This window comes from Pteronotus mesoamericanus, unplaced genomic scaffold (assembly GCF_021234165.1).
Source record: "Pteronotus mesoamericanus isolate MK-2021 breed Mesoamerican mustached bat unplaced genomic scaffold, CSHL_Meso_final contig_64, whole genome shotgun sequence".
NCBI lineage: Eukaryota > Metazoa > Chordata > Mammalia > Chiroptera > Mormoopidae > Pteronotus > Pteronotus mesoamericanus.
In genome coordinates this window covers 5,671,135-5,697,228 of record NW_026555224.1, presented here as the reverse complement: position 1 = coordinate 5,697,228, position 26,094 = coordinate 5,671,135, and the positions used below count along the sequence as shown (strand labels likewise).

General features: G+C 40.2%; 1 protein-coding gene across 1 annotated transcript in view; it reads right to left on the bottom strand.

Moving 5' to 3' along the window:
* Positions 1 to 26,094, bottom strand: part of DNAH3 (dynein axonemal heavy chain 3) — a 212,814-nt gene that overhangs the window by 66,744 nt on the left and 119,976 nt on the right. The window contains exons 37-42 of the mRNA XM_054580923.1: positions 25,634 to 25,734; positions 23,889 to 23,994; positions 22,946 to 23,075; positions 19,567 to 19,812; positions 10,603 to 10,706; positions 7,951 to 8,245 (exon numbers count right to left, since the gene is read on the bottom strand). Coding sequence (XP_054436898.1) covers positions 7,951 to 8,245; positions 10,603 to 10,706; positions 19,567 to 19,812; positions 22,946 to 23,075; positions 23,889 to 23,994; positions 25,634 to 25,734 — 982 coding nt within the window. The remainder of the gene's footprint in view (positions 1 to 7,950; positions 8,246 to 10,602; positions 10,707 to 19,566; positions 19,813 to 22,945; positions 23,076 to 23,888; positions 23,995 to 25,633; positions 25,735 to 26,094) is intronic.

Here is a 26,094-nt window from a genome sequence, read left to right as displayed (position 1 = left end):
ATGTGAAACTTACTGCAAACTATATCAATATGAAAAAGGACATAGAAACTATCAATAAAAGACAAGAGGAAATGACAATACCATTTCTGAATTGAAGAACACAGTAGAAGGAATCAAAGGTAGGCTAGATCAAGCTGAGGATCGAATCAGTGAGCTGGAGGACAAGGTAGAAAAAAGCTTCCAGATTAAAAAAAGAAATTGAAAAAAGACTAAAAAAGAATGAAGAGGCATTTAGGGAAATGCAGGAACCTGAAACATAATAATATCCATATAATAGGGACACCAGAAGGAGAAGAAGAGGAGCAAGGGAGAGAGAACCTCTTTGACAAAGTAATGATGGAAAACTTCTCTAATTGGATGAGAGAAAAAGTCATAGAAGTCCAGGAAGCACAGAGGGTCTCATTCAAGAGGGACCCAATGAGGCCCACTCTAAGACACATCATCCTTAAAATGGAAAATATCAGAGACAAACAGAGAATTCTAAAGGATGCAATGGAGAAACAGGTTGTAACAAATAAGGGAGCCCCCATATGGCAAGCAGCTGACATCTCAGCAGAAACACTATAAGCCAGAAGGGAACGGCAAGAAATATTCCCAGTCATGAAAAGCAAAGGCCTACAATCAAGACAGCTTTACCCAGCAAGGCTCTCAATTAAAATGGAAGATGAAGTACGAAGTTTCCCAGACAGAGGAGATTAAGATGGCAGAGGAGTGAATGGGAGTCACGCTGAACTCTCCCAAGACCAAACTGGAATTGCGACTACATAGTGGAGTAATCACCTGGAAAACAATGAAACGATAGTGGGAGAGGAGCCTTGGAGCCACGGACAGTGGATTCGACTCTCACACATCCCAACGGGTGAGAAGTGCGGTGGAGGCTTGAGAGAGTGGGCTGGGTGCCCATGGGCACTATCACCAGAGGGACATTGAAACGGCTAGTTGGTGTCCCCTGAGAAGAACGGGGTCTGAATCATAAGCAGGGACCCCTAAACTACAGCAGCTAAAACCAAGAAAATACAGACAAAATGCAACCCCGAAAAGCTTAGGGGCACTCTCTGCCAGAGACAGGTGGATGGGGATGCAAAGAGACATTTAAAGGGCCAATGCAAAAATTGCAGTGGCAGCCACCCTCCTTGATCTCTGGGTAGAGGCAGCAGCAGGGTGGGCTGGTGCCTGGGAAAAGACTGGTGAGGAAAACTTTGTGAAGAGAACTGACACGGCGGCCAGTGGAGCCTGGGTGATAACGCACCTCCCACTCTGCAGCTACCATCTGGCTCAGGCATCAGGGAATCAATTAACCTGCCTTTTGTGTGCTCCGCACACAGCTTGTGTATGTGACCTGGGGGACTGAGTGCAGACTGATTGGGAGAGCCTTGAGGAGAGACTGGAGATGGAGGCACTGGGGAAAGAACAGGAGGAGGAATGGGGAGCCCCGACTCCCTCCCTGTTCTGTAGTCTCCACTGTGGGCTGGAAAGGCATGCCCCGAAAGAGGCAGAAGAGGGGCGCGCATGAACCAGACTGCCTGCGATTGAAACGCAGTCTGCACAGGCGGTGGATCCTTGACCGAAGGGGTCACAGAACTGCCCAGAGACCCCTGAGGAGACTCTGGAAATGGAGGCGATGGGAAAAGAACGGGAGGAGGAACCAGGGAGTCCTGACTCCTTCTCCTTGCTGTAGTCTCCATTATGCGGGAAGAGACCACACCCCCAAAGAGCCAAAAGCCGAAAAGCACACAATAACACCCCTAAACCACCCAATGCAGGCGTGCACACTTGCGCCGAGTGACCGGTGAGGATTGGTGAGCATGTGTGTGACCCGAATAGGCTGGCGAATGCTTCCACTGGCCGGCAAGGCCTCCCGCAGATTGGCACAGGTATGGCCTGCAAGGGACTGCACAGAGTGGCAAGGGCAGGCGTAAATTGACCTGCCAGGCCCGCGATTGCAGAGCAGCTAACAAAATTAGTAAATCCCGGACCAAGAGGGTCACAAAGGTGCCCAGAGTCCCTGGAGGAGAGACCGGAGACAGGATTAACCGGAGAGTCCTGGAGCTGACTTCCTCCCATTTCCATAGTCCCCATTTGGCAAGGGCAAGCAACGCATCCAAAGAGCCAAAAGCGGGGAAAACACACAATAAAGACCCTAAACTGACCACTGCCGGGGAGCTCACCAGCCAGGGGGGCCAGATGAGTACGCGAGGTCGCTAAGAAGCCCCCCGGTCTGGAGCAAGCATGCACGAGCCCAGGCAGGCGGGGGATCCTGCTGCGCCCAGAGCGCACTCAAGGAGCCTGCGTGAGAGTGCAGAGTGATCCGAAAAAATGGTCCAGCCCTGACCAAAGGGGTCACAGAGCTGCCCCAAGCAGGAGTCAGACACAGACAGTAGACTCCTAGAAGGCTCAAACAAACAACCCAAGGACATATAGGGTCAACAATTGACATCATCAGAGGCAGGCCTAGAAAGAAAAGTAAAGGGAAAAATAAATAAATAAATAAATAAATAAATAAATAAATAAATGAAAAGACCCACCTACTACATAGAAGTGTAATCCACAAAGTCAGGAAATCTAGACAGCCCAATTGAAGCAGAAGAAAAAATAAATAAATAAATAAGCAAATTACTTAACAGGCTCTTACAAAAATGGGAATAAAAAGAAGTTCTCCCCAAATGACTGGAAAAGGGGACTCCCCAAAGAGAGAGCTAAATGAAATAGAGGCAAGGGAACTATCAGATAGTGAATTCAAAACAATGGTTCTAACGAAGCTCAATGAGCTCAGCCAGCTCAAAGATAACTATGAGAAACTGCTGGGAAACTATCAGGATCTTACAACAAACTATCTCAACCTAAAAAAGGGCATAGACACTATCAAGAAGACACAAGAGGGTATGAAGAATACCATTTCTGAATTGAAGAACACAGTAGAAGGAATCCAAAGCAAGCTGGATGAAGCCGAGGATCGAATCAGTGAGATGGAGGACAAGGTAGAAAGAAGCTCCCAGAAAGAACAAGAAATGGAAAAACGGCTCAAAAAGAATGAAGAGGCATTTAGGGAAATGCAGGACAACATGAAATGCAATAATATCTGTATAATAGGGATACCAGAAGGAGAAGAAGATGAGCAAGGATAGAGAACATCCTAGAAAAAATAATGATGGAAAATTTCCCTAATTTGAGGAGAGAAAGGCTCTCATGGATCCAGGAGGCACAGAGGACCCCATTCAAGAGGGACTCAAGGAGGTCCACTCCAAGACACATCATCATTAAAACGGCAAATGTCAAAGACAAAGAGAGAATCCTCCAGGCAGCAAGGGAGAAGGAGAAAGTAACATACAAGGGGGCCCCGATACGCCTAGGAGCTGACTTCTCAACAGAAACACTACAAGCCAGAAGGGAATGGCAACAAATATTCCAAATCATGAAAAGGAAGGAGCTACAGCCAAGGCTGCTCTACGCAGCAAGTCTCTGAGTTAAAATTGAAGGGGAAATATGGAATTTCCCAAACAACACAAGGCTAAAAGAATACATCTCTACCAAACCAGCACTCGAAGATCTGCTATGGGGACTGGTTTAAGAAGATGAAGGAAAAGCATGGGAGAAGGAGGAACACACGTACAAAGAGAAAAGATGAGTAAGTTTCTATCAGTACTATTTCTCAATGTGAATGGACTAAATTCCCCAATCAAAAGACACAGGGTAGCTGAATGGATAAGAAAACATGACCCACACATATGTTGTCTACAAGAGACCCACCTCAGAGCAAGAGACCTACACAGATTGAAAGCAAAGGGATGGAAAAAAATATTCCAAGCAAATGGGCATAAGAAAAAGGCCGGGGTTGCCATACTTGTATCAGACAAAGAAGATTTCAAAACAAAGGCCATAAAGAGAGACCCAGAGGGGTACTTTATAGTACTTAAAGGAGAATCTATCAAGAAGACATCAACAGTGTAAACTTATATGCCCCCAATACAGGAGCCCCCAAGTTTTTAAGGAAATTGTTGGATGACTTCAAAAAAGATATAGACAGCAACACACTGATAGTAGGGGATTTCAACACCCCACTGTCAAAAATGGACAGATCTTCCAAACAAAACGTTAATAAACATATTGTGGCGCTGAATGACACACTGAATCAAAGAGACTTAACTAACATATATAGAACCTTACATCCCAAAGAAGAAAAATACACATTCTTTTCAAATGCTCATGGCAGTTTTTCAAAGATAGACCACATGATAGGACACAAAGCAAACCCCAGCAAATTCAGGAAAATTGAAATAATACCAAACTTTTTCTCGGACCACAAGGGATTGGAACTGGAAATCAACCTCAAAGAGAAACTTCAAAAACTTGCAGACTCATGGAGACTGAACAGTACACTATTAAACTATGAATGGGTCAATAATGAGATAAGAGAAGACATCAAAAAATTTCTGGAAACCCATGAAAATGAACAGACAACAGTCTAAAACCTATGGGACACAGCAAAGGTGGTCCTGAGAGGGAAGTTCATAGCAATACAGGCTTACCTGAAAAAGATAGAAACATTTCAAATAAAAGACCTAACACTACAACTTCAAGAACTGGAGAAACAACAACAAATAAACCACAGAGCAAGTAGAAGGAAGGAAATAGTTAAGATTAGAGCAGAAATTAATGACATAGAGAAGAAAAGAACAATTCAGAGGATCAACCAATCCAGAAGCCGGTTCTTTGAAAAGATAAATAAAACTGAGAAGCCTTTAAACAGATTCATCAAGAAAAAAAGGGAGAGGACACAAATTAATAATATCAGAAACGAAAGAGGAGAAATAACAACTGATACCAAAGAAATAAATAGGATTGTCAGAAACTACTTTGAACAATTATATGCCAAGAAATTTGAAAATCTGGATGAAATGGACAAATTTTTAGAAAAGGATAATCTTCCAACACTGAAGGAGGAAGAAACAGAAAGGTTGAACAGACTGATAACAGCTGGGAATATTGAAGAAGTATCAAGAAACTCCCGGCACACAAAAGCCCAGGGCCGGACAGTTTCACAGGGGAATTTTACAAAAGATTTAAGGAAGAGCTAACCCCTGTCCTTCTCAGACTATTCCAAAAAATCCAGGAGGAGGGAAGACTCCCAGACTCTTTCTCTGAGGCCAGCATCAACCTGATCCCAAAACCAGATAAAGACCCTACAAAGAAAGAAAACTACAGACCAATTTCACTGATGAACATAGATGCTAAAATCCTCAACAAAATATTGGCAAACAGCATCCAGCAATACATTCAAAAGATTATCCAGCAAGATCAAGTGGGATTCATCACAGGCATGCAGGGATGGTTCAATATATGCAAATCATTAAACGTGATACATCACATAAATAAAAGAAAAGACAAAAAACACATGATCATCTCGATAGATGCAGAAAAAGATAGATGCAGATGATGCTTTTTTAATAATGGGTACAGCACCCATTTATGATCAAAACATTCAGCAAAATGGGAATAAATGGGGCATTCCTCAATGTAATAAAGGCCATGTATGAAAAACCTACAGCCAATATCATACTCAACGGGCAAAAACTGAAAGCTTTCCCACTAAGATCGGGAACACGCCAAGGATGTCCGCTCTCACCGCTTCTTTTCAACATCGTATTGGAAGTCCTAGCCACAGGGGTCAGGCAAGAGAAAGAGATAAAAGGCATCCAAATAGGAAAGGAGGAAGTAAAGGTATCATTGTTTGCAGATGACATGATAGTGTACATAGAGAACCCTGTAGACTCTACCAAAAAACTCCTCAACCTAATAAGTGAATTTGGCAAAACAGCAGGATACAAAGTCAACATTCAGAAATCAAAGGCATTTTTGTACACCAGCCATGCAATAGAAGAAGAAGAAATCAGAGAAAAAATACCATTCGATATAGCAAAACGAAAAATAAAGTACCTAGGCATAAATTTAACCAAAGAGGTAAAAGACCTGTACATAGAAAACTATACAACGTTGAAGAAAGAAGTTAAGGAAGACACAAATAAATGGAAGCATATACTGTGTTCATGGATTAGAAGAATTAATATCATCCAAATGTCCATACTACCCAAAGCAATTTATAGACTCAACACAATCCCTATTAAGTAACCAATGACGTATTTCACAGAAATAGAACAGACATTTCAAAAATTTATATGGAACCATAAATGACCCCGAATAGCTGCAGCAATTTTGAGAAAGGAAAACAAAGTAGGAGGGATCACAATACAGGATATCAAACTATACTACAAAGCCACTACACTCAAAAGAGTCTGGTACTGGCACAAGAACAGATCCATAGACCGGTGGAACAGAATAGAAAGCCCAGAAATAAGCCTAGGTCTATATGGGCATCTAATATTTGACAAAGGGGGCAGAAGAATAAAATGGAGCAATAATAGCTTCTCCAACAAATGGTGTTGAGAGAGCTGGATGGCTACATGTAAAAAATTGAAATCAGATCATCAGTTGACACCATACACAAAAATAAACTCAAGATGGATAAAAGACTTAAATAGAGGTCGCAACACCATCAAAGTCCTAGAGGAGAACATTGGCTGGAAACTCTCAGATATCCCACACAGCAATTTTTTCACTGATATGTCTCCTAAAGCAAGGGACATAAAGGAAAGAATAAACAAGTGGGACCTCATCAAAATAAGAAGCTTCTGCACAGCAAAAGAAAACATCAGCGAAATGAAAAGGGAGCCAATCATATGGGAAAATATATTCGCTAATGATACATCAGATAGAGGTTTGATCTCCAAGATATATAAAGAACTCACTCAACTCCACTCCAAGAAGACAAATGATCCCATCAAAAAATGGGCAAGGGACCTGGGCAGACACTTTTCCAAGGTGGAGATACAGAGGGCCCAGAGGCATTTGAAAGGATGCTCAGCATCACTAGCCATCAGAGAAATGCAGATCAAAACCATCATGAGGTACCACCTCACACCGGTCAGAATGGCCATCATAAACAGATCCACAAACAACAGGTGCTGGTGAGCCTGTAGAGAAAAGGGAACTCTAGTACACTGTTTGTGGGAATGGACACTGGTGCAGTCACTGTGGAAAACAGTTTGGAATTTCCTCAAAAATCTAAAAATGGAACTGCCTTTTGATCCAGTGATTCCACTGCTGGGATTATACCCTAAGAATCCCAAAACACCAATTCAAAAGAACCTATACACCCCAATGTTCATAGCAGCACAATTGACAATAGCCAAGTGTTGGAAGCAACCTAAATGCACATCAGTAGATGAGTGGATCAAAAAACTATGGTGCATTTACACAATGGAATACTACGCAGATGAAAGGAAAAAGAACTACTATCCTTTGTGACAGCATGGATGGAACTAGAGAGCATTATGCTAAGTTAAATAAGCCAGAGGGCAAAAGACAAATACCATATGATCTCACCTATAAGTTTAAACTAACCAACAAAACAAACAAGCAAGGAAAATATGACCAGCAACATTGAAAGAAAAAAGAAACGAACAGAGTCAAGATGGAAGGAAGGAGGGATGGGCAGGGAAAGGGATGGGAAGGGAAGTGTCAATTCAAGGAACATGTATAAAGGACCCATGGACAAAGCCAAAGTGGGGAAGGATTGGGGGAGGGAGGTGCAGGAGCGGGGCAGGGGAAAGTGGTGGCAGGAAGGTGGAGACAAATGTATTTGAACAAAAAATAAAAATTGAAGAAAAATGACACCAAAAAATGCAAAATTAAAGAAGGAAGAAAGGGAAGGAAGAAGGGAAGAGGGAGGGGAGAAAAGGGGAAGGGAAGGAATACTAAATTATGTTTACCAGAAATACCTTCTCTCAGAGAGAATAAAAGGACTCTAGAGTGGCCCTACAAAGGGAGATTCTCGTTTGCTGCAGCTTATAGTGGAAGAATCTGGTTGAGTTCAGATATAAGCCAATGCCTTACCCACAAATACCACTACTTTCTTCCCTATGGGAGGCCCATAGAGGCCCTTCCGTCGTCGATCCAGCTTGGACATGATGATATCCTGGGTCTGACTGGCTGAGGTTCTGGCAGAAAAATTGATAAAGTTGGGCAGGTAGGTATTTTTGGGAAGGCGAAGAAGGAAGTTGTTGGTGATGACTGATTTGCCAGTGCCTGTGGGTCCCACGAATAGCATTGGAATTTCATGGTCCAGATAGGTTTTCAAGAAGAATGACTGCCGGGCTGTCTCCATAGTGGGGATGATGAGTTCTGAGACCTGTACCACAAAGACATGGAAGAGCTTTGGTACTGGGCCCAGGAGGCTGGGTCTTGGCATTCACGAGACTCAGCTCAATCCTTACTTTCTATTCAGTTCCATCTCTCATCTTTTTTACCTTGAGTATTTAATTTCTCCAGGGGCCTCAGGTTATTAACCTGTGAAATGGGGTAATAATGGCATCTAGTTCATTGAGCTGGTTTAAGGATTAAATGAGCTCATGAATGTAAAGATGGGCATTATTGTCCCTGCTTTGTAGATGAGGAAACTGAAGCTGAGACCTCTTCTGCAAATTGCCCAAGTAACATAGCAAGTAAGTGAAAATGTGAGGATTTCAATCTCAACGTGTCTGATTCCAAAGCCTGTAATCTTAACTACTCAACTGTTATATTAAACACCAGTTACAGTAAGAGTGGGCCTATAGCTGATGCCCTCTAAGACCATTGCTATGAACCATCCTGTCTGCCTCCATATTCTTGGCTGAGAAGGGTTATGTGTGACCCTCAACCCCCATTCCCTGTGCTTGTTCCTGATCTGCTTTTCTCAACATCCAAATTCTTGGTTCTAAGACTCACCCACTCTTACCCCGTTTTCCAATATGGGGATTGCAACACTCTTCCTGGAATTCAGACCCCAATTGTAATCTAAGAACTTGGTCTTGGGCTCCTGGAATCCCTGTTTACTTTGGGTAGAACATGTTACCTTAGCTTGCCTTCTCTGATCCCAAACCCTGTCATTAGGCATTTGGTCCCATTTGGTCCCTCCATGAGGCAGAGGAAGGGGCAGGAAGATGTATATCTCATGCTGAAGTCTTCTAATATATCTGGGCTGGAAGAGGCTAGAGAACATAGGACCACTGTGCTGCACCACTCCAGGAAGCACCATCACACTGTAGTTTATGTACATGGTGACAGTTTGATGTACGCAGTAAGGTAGCTCTGTGTATGCTAGTATACAGAGGCTCAGCTTCTTTGGTACGTAACTTGATCAAAGGAAAAAGGTCAGACGGGGCAAGGGAATTACAATGGAGAGGGAAAGAATTAATAGGTGTAAAGCTAAGGACATTTTGCCTGTATTTTCTCTTGCAGGCTCCCCAGTAAACTTCTGAGGCAGTGGGGTTGTTATTAGCTCAGTTTTTCAGATGGAAAAAAAAAAAAACCAACTGATGTTGGAGGATTGCAGCTAACTTGTGCAAAGTTACATAGCTAGTAAGTGACCCTGAATGGAGAACCAGGTGCCAGATGCCCATTTTGCTACTAACACTTGGAATTAAAAACAATTTGGGTATCATAGATTTTTGTTGTCAGGGACTAACACAATTGTTTGACAAGGGAAAAATCTCCAGCAGAACTGAAAATGTTTTCTGCATTGAACTCTCCTATTCACATGAATTCAACAAGACTTGAAACCCCTGGATTTAAGGTGACTAAGCTCTTTAAGGAGAATTAAAGTTTAGGATCTCAGTGCTGGGGGTTTCTTCATAATACTAAGTCCCCCAGCATATGCCCTGCACTGAGCACCAGCAGCTATTTTCTGGCTGCTATCTGACTTGGCTCTCAATAGTCCCACTTTCCCATGCACTGCCTACCACTCCAACCAGGGCCTGAGAAATCTGCCATCACTCAGAAAGATAAATTATATCTACTAGATACTACACAGAGCCATAAAAGTGCATATCCAGAAAAATGTTCCATAAGGAAATGAGGAAGAATTGTCAGTGAATCATCATCTGTAAACCAGAAAACTTATTAAGCAGAACTTGTTTTGCTGAGAATTTTGATCAAGGGAATCTTTCTCTGGGGATTTTTTAAAAAAGCAAGAACTTTTCTGGCTGAGACACCTGAGAGGTAGAATAATGACCACTTGGCATTATTGATAATGACAATAATCAGAAGAGCAACTACTACTGATCTAGCACATAGTATGTACCATGTGTTCATGTATATTGTCTCCAGTTCTCGCAACCATCATTTAAATATTGTTCTCTATTTTTCCTTCCTTTTTATTTATTGAGGTGACACTGATTAACAAAATTATACATGTTTCAAGTGTAAAATTCTACAACGCATCATCTGTACATTGTAGTGTGTGTTCACTACCCCAATTCAAGTCTCCTTCCTCCCGCCTGTTATTTTGTAGTTCAGTAAACTGAGGCAGAGGGTGAAGGCTGAGTAAGAAATCTGGGTCTCTCTGATTCTGAAGTCCATGCTTTTGAAGGCTTAACCTAGCTCACGTTTGAACCTTTTTCTAAAGAAAATTCTTTAAAATATTAATACAGAATAGTGTTAAATTTTTTATCTTGGAGGATTCAGGTCATTTTGGAAATCAAAGTTCCATGGCCAATCCCTCTCTTTTACCTTTGCATTAATTGGGATATTTTCCTCTTCTTTGGTGATATACTCTGTCCATGGGTACCAATATCCACCACCTTGCTTGAGGAAATAAAAGTCATAGATGCTTCCTGGACCCAGAGAAACAACAGGTCATTAGCACAACCAGGTTTACATTTCATAGCTGAGGTATTTAACTTCTTCAGCTAGAGTCATCTGAAATGTGTAACTACCAGTACTGGCACAGTTGTGGTGATACTTACACATTGTTGGTAACTGCATAAAGTAGAACAACATCTTTTTAAAGAGTAATGGCTTCATTATTTGTATAAAATAATAGGTGCCATGTATACAAATAAGTTATTTAATAATGTAAGTAGGGAGTATTAAAAAGAACAACAAAAAAGAAACAATAAATCACTCTAAACCTTACATCCAGAAAAAAACTTTTTATTTTAGAGAGAGAGAGAAGAAGGGAGAGAAAGAGAGAGACATTGATTTGTTTCTACTTGTCTGTGCATTCATTGATTGATTCTTGTATGTGCCCTGACTAGGGATTGAACCTGCAATCTTGGTGTATCAGGATGATGCTCCAATGAACTGAGCTACCTGGCCAGGGCCAGAAATAACTTTTGATAACAATCCTTCCAGTATTGTCTCTAAGTACACAAACACATTAGAGATGGATGGACAGATAGATGAAAGGAAGGATTTTATAAGAATGGGATCACTTGATATGTTCTATTTTAAAATAAAGATATTAATTTTATTTACATCTAACAGAAGGAGTTAACATGAAACTAAGGGACCTATTGAACTTCAGATAAATCATTTTCAATATGGTTCATAAAGAGTAGCTTCTAAAATAATAATTTAGAGATCCAAGATGGTGGTGGACTAGGCGGAAGCTACACTGACCTCCCAGGAGCAAACAGGAATTATAACTAAATTATAGAAAAATCATCCTGAATAACCTGCTGAACACCAGCTGGAGAGACGCTTTATAACCAAGGACATACAGAAGAAACCACATCACCACAACAAGAATGGTAGGAAGTACGGAGATGAGAGAGGGCTGGTTGGGCTCCCATGGGTGGCAGCTGAAGTTCTGGATGGATATTTCTGTGACAGGGGCATTGTCTCTGAGAAGTGTGGGGTTTAAACCCCAAGCTGGGCTCCCTAGCCTAAAGTACCAGAACCAGGAAAGGAACACCAATAACATCCAGCTGTGAAAAGCAGTGGGGTTTCTCTCTGCCAGGGAGAAATGGCTAGAAATGCAGAGATCTTCTTAAAGGGCCAATGCAAACATTTTTGTTTGCAGCCACTTACCCTGGGCTTTGGTGGAGGGAGGGCAGAGTAGACCCAAGCCACATAAGGAGAGTCTGAGGTTGGGGGCTCTAGGGAGAGAATTGGAGGGTCATCCTCCAGGATTCCTGTGCTGGGTCATTCCCCATAGAGAAGAAGCATAATTCTTGGGCAGAGCACTCCTCTTCATGAGGCATCCGCCTGCAGAGAAGCAATAGTCCCACCCACAGGAATCCCTCTTGCTTCACCCTGTGGACCTTAAGCCAGGCTGTAGAAAAGTACAGCTGGAGGTTATTTCAGTGTTTAAGCTTAACAGAAAGACTACAAGTAGAAGATGCTCTCTGGGGGCTCTGAGACTTTAGCTGACACTCCCCAGAGGCTAGTGTTGGTAAAAGCTGGCCTTGGTGCACAGTCTGGTTCTTTCACACACCCAGGCCCAGCAGTGGGAGCCACAAGGGAGCCACTGTGGGTCACTAATAGCTCCAAAGAGGTTGCCCAGGGTCAGTCACAGGCAGCGTCTGACATAGGGCTACATGAGTCTTTGCAGATCTACCAACTATATAGAAACAAACAGAAAGAGGCAGCCAAAATGGGAAATCAAAGAAACAGGCCCCAAGTGAAACAATAAGATAATTCCCCAGAAGAACTAAATGATGGAGTCAAGCAATTTATCTGATAGTTTAGTGTAATGATTATAAGGATAGTCAACAGTATGATAAAAGACAGAGAAACCAAAAAGGGGGCCAGTCAGAAATAAAGAATGCAATACCTGAAATAAATAATACATCAGAATGAATAAACAGTACATTAGATGAAGCAGAGGATCAAATAAGAAATTTAGAAGATAAGGTAGAAAAAAAAGCACCCAAGCAGAACAGCAAAAAGAAAAGAAGAACTTAAAAAACTTAGGGGAGTTTAAGAAACCTTTGGGACAACATGAAGCATAACAACACTCACACAATGGGAAAACCAGAAGAAGAGAGTGAGCAAGGGATAAAGAACCTATTTGAAGAAATAATGACCCAAAACTCCCCTTATCTGGAGAAGAAAAAAGAGACACAAGTCCAGGAAGCACAGGGAGTCCCAAACCATATGAACCCAAAGAGGTCCACACCAAGACACATCATAATTAAAATGGCAAAGCTTAAAGACAAGGAAAGAATCTTAAAAGCCTCAAGAGAAAAGCAGTTAGTTACCTACAAAGGAGCTCCAATTAGACTGTCATCTGATTTCTCAACAGAAACATTTCAGGCTAGCAGGGATTAGCATGAAATATTCAAAGTGATGAAAAGAAAGAACCTGCAACCAGTGCAACTTTACCCACAAGGCTATCATTTAAAATTGAAGGAGGGCCCTGGCTAGTGTGGCTCAGTGAATTGAGTGCTGGACTCTGAACCAAAGGCCACTGGGTCAATTCCCAGTCAGGGCATATGCCTGGGTTGTGGGCCAGGTTCCCAGTGGGGGATTTCTGAGAGGCAACTACACATGGGTGGTTCTTACCCTCTATTTATCCCTCCCACACCCTCCCTCTAAAAATAAATACATAAAATATTTAAAAAAGTAAAATGAGAATAAATAGATGTAAGGTCATGAGATGGCAGAGGAGTGAATGGAAGTCATACTGACCTCCTCCCAGGACCAATCTGGAATTAAAATTAAATTTTGGAGAGGTCACTCAGAACAAACAACTGAACAATAGCAAGAGAGAAGCCTTATAATATTGGACAGAGAGAAGAATCACTTTCAGCACAACCTGACTGGTAAGGAGTCCGGTGGAGATTCGAGAAGGCTGTCTGGGTGCCCACAGGAGCAGCTCCAGAGGGATATTTAAATGGCCAACTGGATCTCCCTGATAAGAATGGGGTCTAAACCATAGCAGGGACCCCCCAGCCTACAGCACAAGAGCCCCAAAAGTACACAGAAAACAGCCAGCTGTGAAAAGCAGCAGGGTTGCTCTCTGCCAGAGATAGGGGGCTGGAGATGCAAAGAGCCATTTAAAGGGCCAATGCACAGATTTTTATATGCAGCCACTCACCCTGGGTTCTGACAAAGGTAGAGGCAAAGTGGGTTAGAAATGCCTGAGGAGAGACTGGGGACAGAGGCTTTGGGGAGGCAACTGAGGGAGTAGCTGCCACAATACCAGAGCTGAGTCATCCCCCATATGGCAGCAGCCATCTTGCTCAGGCAGACCACTCCCCTCTGAGCAGCCTTAGGGGAAACAATACTTGTACCCCAGAAGGGACTCTGCCTGCCCTGTGGTGCCTAAACCTGGTTGTTGAGTGCAGAATGACTAGATTAACAAATGAAAGAGACAGCCACAGAGAGTAGGTAGTTTCCTGGAAATCTCCAGAAGACTGTCTAAGGTCAGATTCTGATATCACCACAGGCAGATCAAGAAAGAAAAAACAGTAGTAAATACTAGAGGATACAGAGAAGAAGTCCACTGTGGTCTTCTCCATGATTTGCAGTATTTTCTTTACTACATAGCATTTTAACATTCATTTTGGGTCCATCAAGTTTGTGCATATTAAGTCATTAGATTTTATAATAAGTTTATTTCTCTCCTTTCTTATACTAGTAATCTATTTACAGCCTTATTAATACTGGTTCATTTGCAGTTGATTGTGGGATTGAGGGGAGAGTTCTTTTTGCAGATGTGGGTTTGTTTCTGGGGCTTTGAGGTTTTGATCTGGCAGAAACAGCACAAAAACACAAAAGATGTGGTGGGCAGAGAAACCCTCAATCAACCAACTAGAGGGAAAAACCCACCAAAGAAAGACCAAACAACAATCAAAACCCAATTACTTCCAGAAAGCCAACATAAACAGCATAAAAGGCACTCAAAGAGCATCAAGCTCAGGAGATCAAGGAGACTGTATGACAGAATAGAAGCTCGCACCACAAAGTCAGGAAGTCAAGATAGAACAATTTAAGAAGAAGAAGCAAAAGAGAAGAGCCTCACAAATAACAGGAAGACAATGAACCAACCCCCATTTGAAAGGAAAGGAGGAATCCCCAAAAAGAGTACTAAATGAAATAGAGGCAAGTCAACTATCAGATACTCAGTTCAGAGCTATGTTTATAAGGAAGCTCAATAAGCTCAGTGAGCTCAGGGAGAATTCCCCAAAACTCCAAAGAAACCATCAGGAATTTATTGCAAACTATATCAGCATGAAAAAAGACATAAAAATTTTCAACAACTTCCAAGAGGAAATTAAGAATACAATATCTGAATTGAAGAACACAGTAGAAGGAATCAAAGGCAGGCTAGATCAAGCCGAGGATCGAATCAGCGAGCTGGAGGACAAGGTAGAAAAAAGCTCCCAGAAAGAACAAGAAAATGAAAAAAGGCTAAAAAAGAACGAAGAGAGAGGCATTAAGGGAAATGGAGAACAACCTGAAAGGTAATAATATCCATACAATAAAGATACTAGAAGGATAAGAAGAGGTTGAAGTTATAGAGAACCTGTTTGAAAAAGTAACGATGGAAAACTTCCCTAATTGGAGGAGAGAAAAAGTCATAGAAGTCCAGGAAGTACAGAGGGTCCCATTGAAGAGGGACCCAATGAGGCCTACTCCAAGACACATCATCATTAAAATGGAAAATATAAAAGACAAACAGAGAATCCTAAAGGATGCAGTGGAGAAACAGGTTGTAACAAATAAGGGAGCCCCCATAAGGCAAGCAGCTGACATCTCAGCAGAAACACTATAAGCCAGAAGGGAACGGCAAGAAATATTCCCAGTCATGAAAAGCAAAGACCTACAATCAAGACAGCTTTATCCAGCAAGGCTCTCAATTAAAATGGAAGATGAAGTAAGAAGTTTCCCAGACAAAAGAAGGCTAAAAGAATATATCTCCACCAAACCAGCACTGCAAGTTATGATAAAGGGACTGGTTTAAGAAGATAAAGAAAAAGAGTCTATGAATACCCAGTTCCTTTCACAGTCACCAATAATTGGTATTACTAATATCTTTAATACTTAATCTGATTGTGACAATGATGTATTATTTTAATTGTTAGTTTATTATTGGTTGAAACTGAACCTGTTTTTGTAGATTTTTTGCCTATTTCTATTATTTTTAAAAAAGCTTTAAATGACTTTTTGGTAGTACTTATCCATTTTTTGATTAAGTGTTTGTAGAATTTTTTCCCTAAAAAGAAAAACAAAAACCAAAAAGCTATTAACCCTATTTTAGATGTGTTGCAAATACTTTCCCATATTATTTCTTGCCCTTTAACTTTTTTATATGTATATTACTATATGTCTTAAATGTTTAATATGATCATATTGTCAATATATTACTATATAGCTTCTGAGTTTCAATATGTTACTTCAGGGTAAGGAAAATATTATTTTTTATTTTCCTCTAAAACTCCTTAGATTTTACATATTGATTTTTAACTCACCTGAATATTTTTTGTATAATGTGTGCAATAGGGCTCTATATTTGTTTCACGTCAATAGTGGTCCATGCACCTTATTTGTTGAATAAGCCTTATTTTCCCCATTGATTCAAAATATCCACTTAATCATATATTACATTGTTAGATAGATATATACATTTGTTTCTACAATGCTCATTTTATTTCATTGATCTACTTGATTATTTCTGTACTGGTGTCATGTTGTTAATTGCTGAGACTTTATAATGGATTTAAATTTTTTAATATTTTATAATGGATCTTGAAATTTAAGAAAAATAAATAAAATCAATCTGCATTAAAAAAAAGAAAGAATGAAGAAATTTTGCACTCCTACCTTGTGCAAAATTGTGGATGGAACTGGAGAATATTATGCTAAGTGAAATAACAAATACCATATGATCTCACCTATAAGTGGAATCTATTCAACAAAATAAAGTAATGAACAAAATAAACCACAGGCAAGGAAACAGACTGACACATAACAGACTGAAAAAGACACATAACAGACTGAAACTGACCAGAGGGGAAGGGGAAGGAGGAGAATAGTGGAAAGGAGGAGCAGGGACTCAATAAAGAACATCTATGAATGACCCATGGACATGGACAACAGAGTGGGAATTGACTGTGGGAGTGGGAGGCAGGATAGGATGGGTGGGAAGGGCAAAAGGGGAAAAATTGAGACACTGTAATAGAATAAACATGATTTAAAAATAAAAAATTCAAATAAAAATTAAAAAATGGTTAAAATGGTAAGTTTTATGATACATATTTTCACCACAATAAAAAAATTAAAAGAAAAATAAAATTCCCCTCTCTCTCAAAAAAGGGAAAAAAAAGAATGAACATACTACTATCTAACTAATGGATTGGTCCAAGGCCTCCACACATGTCCTCTGACCGTGTTTCATATGAAGTGTGCCAGGTATGCTGGGAAAAGAGTGTATATCCACTGAGTTTTAGGAAATGCATATATTTGTGTAACCCAAATCTCTCATAATATATACAACATTACCATCACCTTGGGAAGTTTCCTCATGGCCCTTTCATATACTTTATAATTACAAGAAATAAAACTATTTGGAAGTTTTTATAGTATGATCCTCTTTTTTGTTATAGAAATATAGAAAAAACTAAAAAAAAAAAATGAAAAGGGAGTATTTCCAGATAGTGGGATTACCATTGATATTTTTTTTCTTCTATTCCCTTCTATGCATTTTCTAAATTTTATGTATTGTATTAGGTGGGTGGCAAGAAAGAAATAGTAAAAGGTACTTAAAAAAATCTTTCAATAATAAATTATGTCATACTTGTAAGAGAATATTAATTGATCATTCAAGTGATCATTTTGAACATGATATGCAAGGTCTGTCCAGAAAAAGTCCAGCCATTGTTAATACGAGAACTGTTGTGCAATACCAATGTAATCTGGCAGCCAAGGAGCATGGATTAGAATGTGCATGCGTGAACAATGACAACTTCACTGTACTAGTCAGTAAGGGTGGAGGACACCATTGGATATGTGTACTGTGTGGCCATCACATTAGAAATGACTGAACAAGTAGAGCAACGAATCTGCATCAAATTTTGCGTTAAGCTTGAACATTCCTCCATGGAAACTATTCACATGATTCTGAAAGCTTTTGGGGATGATGCAATGAGTGCAGCACAAATAAAAGTGTGGCACAAATGCTTCAAAGATGGTTGAGAATCTTTTGAAAGTCACCCACATTCCACTGCAACAGACTGCAACAAGCAGAACACCTGAGAAGGTTGAACGTGTTCATCCTATAATCAACAAAGATCAGCAACTGAGAGTGTGAGAACTAGAAGCTGACCAGGGATCCCTAAAACTACTGTGTCCAAGATTTTGACACAGCATTTTAGAATGAAACATGTTCTGTCAAAATTTGTTCCACGGCTTCTGCTACCAGAGCAGAAGAAATATCATGCTGCAGTTGCTAATGACTTGATCCAAACCGCTAACGATGAGCTAGATTTACTCAAGAAGGCTATAAGCCAGAGATGACTGGTGCATCTATGGTTATAATCCAGAAACAAAGCCCGGTCCTCCCAATGGAAGTTACTTGGTTCTCCACGCCCGAAGAAGACACAGTAAAGTTTCAGTAAGATCAAGGCTGTGTTAAATGTGTTTTTGATTGTGAAGGTGTTGTCCATCACGAGTATTCCCCTCCAGGCCTAACAATTCATAAAGAGTACTACCTCAATATTCTTTATTGTATGAGGGATGCAATACGATAAAAATAGCCACAGTTGTGGGCAACTGGTGATTGGCAGCTTAATGATGACAACACGCCTGCTCATGCATCACATCTCATGCAATTTTTTTGGCAAAACCTCAAGTCATTCAGGTGACTCAGCCCCGCTACAGCCCAGACTTGGTGCCCTGTGACTTCTGGCTTTTCCCAAAATTAAAATCACCTTTGAAAGGGAAGAGATTTCAGACCATAGATGAGATTCAGGAAAATTCAATGGAGCAGCTGATGGTGATCCCAACAAAGGATTTTGCAGTGTTTTGAACAGTGGAAGAGATGCTGGGAGAACTGTGTGAGGTCCCATGGTGCCTACTTTGAAGAGGACTGAGGGGTCATTGTCCTAAGTACAATGTTCTTGTATGTTTTATCTTCTTCAATAAATGTCTCTATTTTTTCTTTTTTTTTCTTTTTAAAATATATTTTATTGATTATGCTATTACAGTTGTCCCTATTTTTCCCCCTCCACGCACCCAGTACTCCCTATTCCTTCTATTTTTTCATAGTATGTGATGGGAAACTTTCTGGATAGACCTTGTTGTATAAAGCAAAATTGTAAATATTTCAGTACTGTATTAGATTTCGGTGACAAAATTAAAAAGAATATTAATACCACAATTATCATGATATGATTCATGCAAACACATAGAACACGACTAGAAGGGAGTAAAAAAAAAAACAAAAGTGGCAATAGTTCTCATTTTGTTTCCTTGGGCCTATCTGACAAAGGAGATTATAGGTAATTTTGCAGAAAAATAAAAGTTACATCAACTGTTTCTAAATTAAAGAAGTATTTAAAGTACCCAACATGACCCTACCTTAGGGCCACCCATCTCTGCATACAATGGCCAACTTGAATAGGCAAACACAACTTGAATAAGGAAGCTACAAATCTTCCCTGGCTTTTATTAAAAAAACACATTTTTGTTGGGTTTGGAACATGGTATCCAAACAGTTATAGTGAGATAAAAAAAGTACTGGATTACCTCTTTCTGGAAATGTGTTGTTTCTGGTGAGTTTGACACTTCTGGGCCTTGGGTTATTATCATCCATGCCCATAATCAGGTTGCGGAAAAACAAATCAAATTTCTTTCTGCTGTTTGTGTTGATGGTGCCAGCCACGGTCCACACCAAGGCAAAGAGGAACAGACCTTGCAGCCAGAGGAAGATCTGTTGGCTTGTCAGAACTTCAGATAATTCACTTTCATCTTCTTTTATTTCCCTGATTTCATCTAAAAGCAAGAAAAGGAAACCTGAGAAAAAGCTGTAGAATATAATAGATACAACCAATGTGAACTGGTGGTTTTGTCTGCAAGGGGCCTGGGGAGAGGATGGATACTGGTTGAGTGGCCATCACGTGCCAGATCCTTTACCCACATACATTTTTTTCAAAGTTTTTTTATTGTGGTAAGATACTCATAACATAAAATTTACCATTAACCATTTTTAAGTGTCCACTTCAGTGGTATTAAGTACATTCATATTGTTGTTCAACCAACGCCATCATCCATTTCCAGAACTCTTTTGTCTTGCAAAACTGAAACTACGTTCCCATAAAACATTAACTCCCCATTATCCTCTTATTCACCTTCTGGCAATCACTGTTGAACTTTCTGTCTCTATAAATTTGACAACTCTATATATGTAGGCAACATTAACCAATGATGTTAAAATCAGTGGGTGAAAGTTTGAGGAGAAATAGGATATTTGCATAGTTTCAAATTATAATCCCCAAGATACTTATTAAATTCAAGGAAAAAAAAATAGTAACTTTACTATTGAGAAAGGTGGTTCTGACCAAAGAGTTTTCACCGTGTATCCCTCATGATGCACTGAAGACACATCATTACTTCTGGGGTATTCATACTAAACATGTATAACCTCATCTAACTATGAGAAAACATGATAAAACCAATTTGGAGATGTTCTATAAAATAATTTGGCAGTATTTATCAAATGACAAGGTTATAAAAGACAAGGAGAGGCAGAGGAGCTGTCATAGACTGGAGGAGACCAAGAAGATACAATAATTAAATATAATGTAGTGTCTTGAATTGGATTCTGGAACAGAAAAAGGACATTTGTGGAAAAACTGGTAAAATTCAAATAAGTCTATAGAGTAGTTAACAGATAGTATCAAGTTTAATTTCCTTATTCTGATAATTGTACTTTGGTTTTGTAACATTAAAAAAGCTAGGTGAAGGAATATGTGACTTTATACTCAGCAATTTTTGCTAAGTATGAAATTATTTTAAAAGGTTAAAAATGTATTTACTGTTCCTTATCTCAAAGGCCTTGTTAATCATAGCTGTCATGTTCTTATATTTTCACAATGACAGAGTAAAAAGAGCTCTGAAATCAGATTCGTATGTGTTCAAACACAGCCCCCTGTTTTTAGGGGGCTATCCATGTGTCTGGCAAATTCAGATTTTTGTAACTGTATGTTTTCTTAACTTCCTATCTTATTTGTGTGTATTTGAGCACTTCTGAGAGGATTCATAGCTATTGATTCAAGAAGGCGAAAGATCAGGTCACTGAGTGCTAGGGTCAATGAATCCATTTCTCATGCTGGTGTCTTCTTTCTTGGAGGAGATACTAGGCAATGACAAGAAACAGAGCTTGGAAAAATATGCAAAATTTACACATACTGATGCAAATATATGACATTGTAGGCAATTTGTGTGCTTCTGAAAAATTGCCTGTAATTTTAACCTTAGAAAATCAAATAGATATTTAGCTAAAGAAAGTCTCTGCTCAACTGTTCACCATGCTACATTTTTGCTCTACACCTATAATGCCTTTGGAAGAAGTGGGCTTATAAAATATGTTCATGTAGCAGAAGTTGTAAGAACATCCATCTTGAGTTTGAGTTGCATGTGATTTTGAGGAAGAAATAGCATCCAATACAGGGGGCCCAGAGACATATGAAAGAATGCTCAACATCTCTACCCATCAAAGAGATGCAAATTGAAACCACAATGAGATACCACTTCATGTGGGTCAGAATGTCCACCATTAACAAATCAACATACAACAAGTGCTGGCAAGGTTGTGGACTATTGCTGGGAATGCAGACTGTTTTCCCTTTGGTGCAGCCAAATACTGGTGCAGCCACTATGGAAAACAGTATGGAATTTCCTCAAAAAACTAAAAATGGAACTGCTTTTTGATCCAGTGATCCCACTGCTGGGATTATACCCTAAGAATCCTGAAACACTAATTTAAAAGAATTTATGCACCCCAATGTTCGTATCAGCATTATTTACAATAGCCACATGCTTGATAGCCTAAGTGCCCATCAGTAAATGAGTGGATAAAAACACTAGCACATTTACACAATGGAATATTATGCAGCAGAAAGAAAGAAGGAATTCATACCCTTTGTGAGAGCATGGATGGAACTGGAGAGCATTATGCTGAGTGAAATAAGCCAGGTAGTGAAAGACAAATACCATAGGATCTCACCTATAAGTGTAACCTAATCAACAAAACAAACAAGTGAGCAAAACAGAACCAGAGGCATGGAAGTAAGGAACACACTGACAATGACCAGAGGGGAGAGGGAAGAGGGATACCATGGAAAAAAGGGGAAGGATGTAGTCAAGGAACATGCATAAAGGGCCCATGGACAAGGACAACAGGGTGGGGATTGACTGTGGGGGCGGGGGTTGGGTGGGGCAGGGGAGAGCAAAGGAGGGGGACGCAACTGTAATTGAACAACAATAAAATTTTAAAAATGGAGAAAAAAGTTTTTCAAATGGACACATATTTGTCATTTTCATTAGAATTCAATGTAATTTAATTTATGTTAAACAGTTATAGAGAACTTCAGATGTCTAAAATAATGGTTCTATGATTTATGTATTTTCTATGTCCTGGAAAAGTTTTCTTGTTTTGTAGATGAATGTGACCAGTTCTCTTATGGCTTATCCATGTGTCTTGCAAATTCAGATTTTTGTAATTGTATGTTTTCTTAACTTCCTATCTTATTTTTTCAGAATTTTTTTCTGAGATATAGGCACATGTATCATCTAAATTCATTTCCCTCTACAATATCCTTGTTAGGTAAAGAGGGATGGCAATTATAACTCCCATTGTGCAGGTGAGAAACCTAAAACTGAGAAAGGATAGGGTAATTTACACAAGAACACCCAGGAAATCAATCCAAGGTCAAGGCTAAAGACAAAATATGTAGACTTTTCCCACCAAATTCTATTACCTACACTCCAAAGGTTTGCTTGTCCTAGATCAAAATGCTGATCTCATTGTAATCATGATGGAGGGGAGGAACTGGAGTGTGAGCAGAAGAAATAGCCAAGGCACAACCCACCCCCACCTGGCTTAAGAATTGGGGGTAGCACTTACCAAGCAGAGAGGAGTACAGTCTCATCATTGAGAAGGCAAGGTGTATGGTAGATGTTTGAACCACAAATTTACACTGAAGGCGAATAAATTCCAGGCAGGGCTGGACAAGCCACATGAACATGTCATTTACCTGAAAGTAGAAAGTGAAATTTAAATATATTATTGAAAGGTTATTGAAAGGTCATTGAAACGGTTTAAGACCAAGAGCTTGGTATATCTTGGGGAAGCTGGAGATTCTGGTAAGGTTGCTAATTGCTTTAAGTGTATTTTTATTAGGGGAGAATGACAGGCATCAAGGCCTCTGCTCCCAACTGGCTTCATCAGCGGGAAACTTTCATAGAGAACTCTATTAATGCAGGGAAAAATGAGAGGCACCACCAGCACAGGTCCTCCTTTCCCATTTCCCAAGTCTGAGAGTGTACTCTGGTACCCACCTAACCTGAATAATTATACCTATTTTAGGAAGGGAAGAAGGGAATGGAAACTCTGCTGCAATCAAAGCATTTCTAACTGTTTCCACTTCCCTAGAGGTGGGAGATATGGAGTCTGGGTTATTGGAATGGGGAGTGGCAGTGCAGAGAGGAACACAGCTCTTCCTAACTCCATCCAGCTCCAGAACTTCAAGAGACATTTCTGCTGGTGGATCAACGGGAAGGGTGAAATTCCTGCCATCATATAGAATATATCTCAAGTACCAGAATTCTCCACTGGGGGATGAGGAGGGATGGAGAGGGTAGAAGAGGAAGGAGAAATTGACTTCTCCCCACCATGTGGAGAAGAAAATGGGAGAAATGGCAGCAAGGAAATAAGATAACTGGGTACAATGGGGAATTCCCTGTCCCTTCTTGCCTCCTGGAATTATGAAGGTGAAGATCCTCATGAAAGGCCTTTGAGATGAAGAGTAGGGAGCCATGGAAGTAGGGAAAGGACTTGGGGGTCTCACCAATTCCTTGTGCTCCTCAGTGAGGCTGGAGGGCAGGATGTCCATGTAGGAATCCTTTAGGGGCTTCCAGCCAAGCTGATGGGGCTCCATGTAGATCATTCCACACCTGAGAAGCACAGAGACCCGCTTGGTCTCTCAAGCACATAAGAAGGAGGTAAATGTCGCAGTCATGGTGAGGAAAGGGGCTGAGCTTGGGCCAGGTTACTGACTCTCACCAGCTCCAGGCAACAGGGAAGTTGCATAGATTTTTGTCAGGAAGGGGTGGAGACCAGTGATTAGAGTGGGTCGTGGGAGCCAAAGAGACTTATGTTTCAATCCTAGCCTCAGATCCTACTGATTAAGTAAACTTGGGCAAGGTTTCTTTACTATCTCTGGACTTCTACACCATTGTCTATAAATTGAGGAATATTTTTAAAAATGCAGGTCATAATGCTGTTGTAATGGTTAAATAAAATGCCAGTAAAGAATTTAGCACCATGTCCAGCACATGGAAACTCTTAATCAATGGAAACTCTTAATCAATGGAAACTATTATCATTACCATAATGTCAATATATCACTGTGGACTGATATGCAACAGTTTATGCAGCGCATGTTCTTTTTCTGTCTGCTACATCCAGGTGCTCTCTTGTTTGTTACTAATACCAGCTATCATATATTGATCTCCTGTTGCACATCAGGTACTATGTTAGGTCCTAATGCCTTCCTCTCTAAATAGTTCTCCTTATGGTCTATGGTTTAGACATGAGGGGACCATGGCTAAGAGAGGCTAAGTGACTTGATAGAGGACACACAGCTAGCAAGTGGCATGACCAGGTTGGGAGCCAAAGTTGGTCTGACTTGCCATGTGTTGTTTCTACTCCCTCACAGTCTTTGGGAATGTGGGCTGATTTTATTTTACTTTTCATGGACTTCAGATGCATAAGATTGGATTAATTATCACCCTTGGCACACACATCATTAGCCCATGCATGGTCTTTCTTAGTTCATTGTTTTCAACAATGTAGTAAGTGCCCATGAACCTACTTCCCAGACAGAAGCTAGGATCTTGACAATAACCTTCTAACCGTATGGCTTTCCTCACCTGAGGTAACACAACATATTAATTCCTATGTTCACCTGTTCCTTGATTTATTCCTTTCTTATATAGTTTTATAGCATCTCTGTATGTTCCTAAAGCGAATATATTTACTTCAATTTTTAACAATTTAAAAAGGGACACTATGCTGTATGTAATATTTTGGGTTTACATTTATGTATAATATTGCTAAGATTTTATCCTTAATACATTCAACATAGATTTGTCCATAAATTGTATGTCAGTACAATTCATTTATTTTAAGTGTTATATAAATATTACATTGTGTGATTTTATTATACATTAATTCACTCTTGTTAATGGGTTGTTTCCAACTGCTTGTTACTGTAAATCATGTCACCATGAAAATTCTTATACATGTGCAAAAGTTTCTTTGGACTATACACTTAGGAGCAGTCTTGCTGGGTTAGGAGGCATATGAATGCTTAATCTTAGGAGATAATGTCAAACTCTCTTTCAAATTGCTTGCTCAGTTTGAGATTGTTACCAACAATGAGGGTTGAGGGCTGATTTTACAACAAATCTAAGAGACAATAATGTGTGTGATCTGCAAGAGCTTAATTACACTCGTGGGTTTTTAGAGCTTTTCCCCTGCTTAGGATTAGTAACACCAAGCCTTCCTCAGGTGCCGCCACAAGGGACTGACCTGCTCACAGTGGCAGGAGAGGCCTGCTCCAGATCAGCGGGCTCGAAGATCAGACTCATCTTGGAACTCATCTGGATAATCTCCCCACTCATTAAACACAGCTGAAAAGCAAGGCAGAGGGGTGGAACTCTGTTTGCAAGTAAAGAGGCCTCAGTGGACACAGGGATGGTTTGACTTCATTCAACAAATGTGTCTTGAGCTCCTATGTGTTCCAGGTACATAGACTTAACAGACAAAAAGCCCTGTCTAGGGGTTTACATTGTGCTAAGAGGGGACAGGTGATAAGCAAAATATATAGTACATAAAATGGCAAAGGTGCTTTGGAGAAAAATAAAGTAGAAGAGGGGGTTACAGAATGCTCAGTCAGGGTTGGGTGAATTGTAATTTTAAATAGAGAGGTTAGAGAGTCAGAGAACTGCAGCCTTAGATGAAGGATCAAGAAGTGATCAGACCACACCAAA